Below are 3,847 nucleotides of genomic sequence, written 5' to 3' on the forward strand. Positions count from 1 at the left end.
CGTGACGACCACGGTGATCAACATCCGCAGCGACACCGCCGTGCCCGACCACATCGTGTAGTCCCTGTTCAACACCGTCTTCCTGAACTGGTGCTGCCTGGGCTTCGTGGCATTCGCCTACTCTGTGAAGGTGGGTGGGCACCCGGGGCGTCTCCACGGAAGTGTGTGTGAGCCTGGAGAGGCCCTGCCCAGACGGCACGTGCATGGGGAGCCCCCGTGTGTACGGGTCTGTGTGCACGCTCTTTCGTGTGTGTGTTGTGTGTGTGTGAGAGTGTGGCCTGGGGGATCGTTCCCAGGGAGACTCATGGCGAGGCTGCCTGGGTTCACATGGGGTGGAGCTGGGGGTCTGTGTCTCTCGCACCCCAAGACGGCCTCCTTCCCAGCCTCATTAGGGAAGGCACAGCCTTCACACTCAGCTTCAGAACACGAGTCTGGTCCGGAAACGAGGAAGGTGCTGCAAGGACCCTGACCCCTGGTGTGTGAGTGGCCGGTGAAGGGGCCTGAGAGGACGGGAGGCTGAGCCCTGGGGCTCCTGGAGAGGCTGACTCTCTGTGAGGACCCAGACAGAGGCCCCAAGAGGGGAGGGTATCACCGGCCACTGTCCTGTCCAGACTCCAGGGAACGAGCCATCGGGTGACTGGGAGCAGCAGGGGAGGGCCTGAGCCACAGCGCCCGGCGGTCACCTGGACCCTCACCACCTCTCCTCCTCCAGTCTAGGGACCGGAAGATGGTCGGCGACATCACTGGGGCCCAGAGCTACGCCTCTACCGCCAAGTGCCTGAACATCTGGGCCCTGGTCCTGGGCATCTTTCTGACCATTGGATCGATCGTTCTTCTCATTTTTGTCTACATGGCAGCCTACGAGACGGCTTTGCGGATGCGTAGACATGGAGGCTACTAGCCGCTGTCCATGGAGGCGGTCCAGGGCCTCCACCTTCCTTGGTGGCTTTGCACCCGAGGCATGAGCCTGCCGCGCCCCCAAGCCATAGGCAGCAGTTTATAGACACAGATTGTCAACCACTGAATCAATAAAGCACCCTTGTCTGTGAAGCTGCTGTGATGTCTCCTGCGGAGGGGACACTGCTATGACCCTGGCGGCCTCTGGGGAGCCCACAGCAGTCAGCTGGGGGCTGACTGAGAAGGCCAGAACAGAGCTGGTGACCCCACCGCGGTCAACAGGAACCCCCAGAGGAAAGACCCCTTCGTCCCCTCAAAACCAGCGGGCCCTGCTGGGTGGAAGAGTCTCGCAGACACTGGGGACCTGGGACATTGTTGTGAGCCTGGGATGCAGACGGGGAGATGGGGCCGCTCCTAGCCCAATGCGAAGAGACACCCGGGCAGGTATTCCTGTCTCTGACGCCCCAGGGGGAGTGGGTGGGGGGCCGCACCCCAGCTGCTGAGCCACTGTGCCCTGCACAGGGTGTCCGGGGTGTCACCCCGAGAGGCTGGAGGAGTCCCGGCAGCCACAGGCTGCGCTGGGAAGTGACCCCGTCCACACGCCCTTTGGGGACCCAGGCTCTCCTGGGCTCACTCAGGGCCCAGGGCCAGTCCTGTCCAGCTCTCACTGAAGTCAGCAGCTCTTCACAGTGGGTTCCCCTCCTCCTGGCACTCAGAGGAGATGGACGCCCCATCCCCACTGGGCCCTACTTGGATCCTCCCTGGAGGACGGTGGCTCAGATGAGGTTGCCCACTCTCTCTTGGGTCCCACATGAGAGCAGGAGGGCTCAGCCTCAGGGACGCTGAGTCCTGCGGAAGGAGAGGCTGGCAGACTGCCTCTCTGAGTCCAGGAAGGACTGTCTCCCAGGCAGGGACGGGGGGACAGATGTGTGACCCTGACCCCTGGCCTGTTAACCCCAACCCCGGCAGGCCCTAGGGGGTCCCCACATCCTCTCAGGCGGGCAGCAGTCGCCAGGGCTGGTAGCACTGAGTGTAGCCTGCCTGAGCTTCACCGATTTGCGGTGAGGGTCCTGCTAGGTGGGAGCCCCCGTGCAGGCCGCAAAGGCCCGGGTCCCGGACCTTCTGAAAATCACAGGAGGCCCGAGGCATCAGGCAGAGGAAACCGAGGGCCCTTCCCTCGACGGCCCCGGGTGCTGACGGCCGGGCCATGAGCAGCTGTGGTCCTCGGAGCCACGGCCCAGCCTGGTTCCCAGCGGACGGTCCCGTGTCCCCTGTCAGCTGTGGGTGACCTGGGCTGGGCTGAGCTGGGGGAGCGGAGGACAGAGTGGGAGGTGGGAGCCCTGGGCCAGGGTGACGTGGGGGTCGGCAGCGGGGCAGGAGCCCGTGGGGAGAAGGCTCTGCCTCTGCTCTGCCTGGACTGGGCCTCGAGGAATTCAGAAGGCACGGCTCCTCAAGACACCGGGTTTGGTCCCAGCTGGGGGAGGGCAGAGCAGGGCAGATGAGTCCCGGGTGGGGGTGGGCAGGCGGGCTGGTGTGCCCCTGGCCTCGCCCCTGGCTCCCTTCCTGTCGCTGCTGGTGCGGGAAGATTCTGCCTCCCCAGCCCACCCAGTGGGATCTGCGCGCTGGACAGCGCCCCTGCCGGCTCCAGGGCTTTGCGGGCTACTGGCTCTTCCCGCCCTGGAGGCAGTCCTTCTCGACCCCGAGGGACGTGCCTGCCAGCCGTCCCTCCTCCAGGACTCCCTTCCTTGGTGCTGCCCCTCCCCGCTCACGGGTGTCAGACCCACAGGGAGAGGGGCTCCCTCCTGGCCCACCCTGGGATCCCAGCCTCCCCGCAGCCTCTCCAAGTCAGGGGGCTGGCGTAGGGACAGGTTGGGGGGGAGGGGGCACCCACACGAGGAGTCAGGGGACGAGGGGGTGGCTCCGCTGCCCCTCCACACGCCCCAGCCCAGCTGGCAGTGGGCGGGTCTGCCCTGCCCCTCGAGTGCCCCCGTGTCTGGAGGCCACGGCAGAAGCACGGATGGGGCTGACGTCGAGGGCGGGGCAGGGCCGGGGCCTCTCCTCTAGCTGAGCAGCACGGGGCGCTCTCTGCAGTGGTGGACGCTGTGCTCCTGTTGCCTTTCCGGCAGAGGGGGCCTGCGGGGCCGTGTGAAGGACAGTGACGAGAGGGACGTGCTGCAGGGTGTGAGGGAGCTGGGCGCCAGGAGAGCCGGCACTGACCAGCGTCAGCGTGTGGGACAGTGCGGGCTGGGAGGAGGTGGGCTCGGGCTCACGTCCAGGCTGGACTCTCGAGGGCCCCCTCCCCAGGTCAAACCACAGCGCCCTCACACACAAACCCTCCTTTTATTTCACGGGGGCAGGTGCCTGGATAGGCTGCGGGGAAAGGGGCGACTGCCTCGGGCTGTGGGCAGGCCTAGTGGCCTCCGTAGTTCTGCATGAGCTCCGAGACTGCCTGAACGATCATCAGGGAGCCGGTGGACACGAGGACGATGAGGACGACAGTCAGAAGGATGCCCAGGACCAGGGAGCAGATGTTCAGGCATTTGGCGGTGGAGGCGTAGCTCTGGGCCCCAGTGATGTCGCCGACCATCTTCCGGTCCCTAGACTGGAGGAGGAGAGGTGGTGAGGGTCCAGGTGACCGCCGGGCCTGTGGCTCAGGCCCTCCCCCGCTGGTCCCCACTGCCCGTTCTTCCCAGCGGGGACCCACGCCCGCCTGTCCCCTGGAGTCTGAGCGCGACAGTGGCCGGTGAGCGCTCCTCCCCTCCTGGGGTCTCCATCTGCTTTCCCGCAGACAGTCAGCCTCTCCAGGAGGCCCAGGGCTCTCCCATCCTTTCTCTGGCCGCCTCACTGGCCCCTCACCCACCAGGGGACAAAAGGCTGACCCTGGTCATCCCCACGCACCCCCTGCAGCCTCATCATGACCTGCACGTGTACGCACACACACACACACACA

The 3,847-nt window shown here is 66.0% G+C and overlaps 1 protein-coding gene and 1 pseudogene across 2 annotated transcripts in view; one reads left to right on the forward strand and one right to left on the reverse strand.

Moving 5' to 3' along the window:
- Positions 1–1,050, forward strand: part of LOC104997728 — a 2,385-nt pseudogene extending 1,335 nt beyond the window's left edge. Inside the window, exons 4-5 of the transcript XR_826355.1 lie at positions 2–130; positions 713–1,050. The product of XR_826355.1 is annotated as an interferon-induced transmembrane protein 1-like (transcript). The remainder of the gene's footprint in view (position 1; positions 131–712) is intronic.
- Positions 1,051–3,218: 2,168 nt separating this feature from the next.
- Positions 3,219–3,847, reverse strand: part of LOC104997737 — a gene marked incomplete at its 5' end in the record, with an annotated part of 5,049 nt that continues 4,420 nt past the window's right edge. Inside the window, one exon of the mRNA XM_010852664.1 lies at positions 3,219–3,777. Coding sequence (XP_010850966.1) covers positions 3,308–3,777 — 470 coding nt within the window. The remainder of the gene's footprint in view (positions 3,778–3,847) is intronic.

This window comes from Bison bison, unplaced genomic scaffold (assembly GCF_000754665.1).
Source record: "Bison bison bison isolate TAMUID 2011002044 unplaced genomic scaffold, Bison_UMD1.0 scf7180017852370, whole genome shotgun sequence".
In the NCBI taxonomy this organism is placed as follows: Eukaryota; Metazoa; Chordata; class Mammalia; order Artiodactyla; family Bovidae; genus Bison; species Bison bison.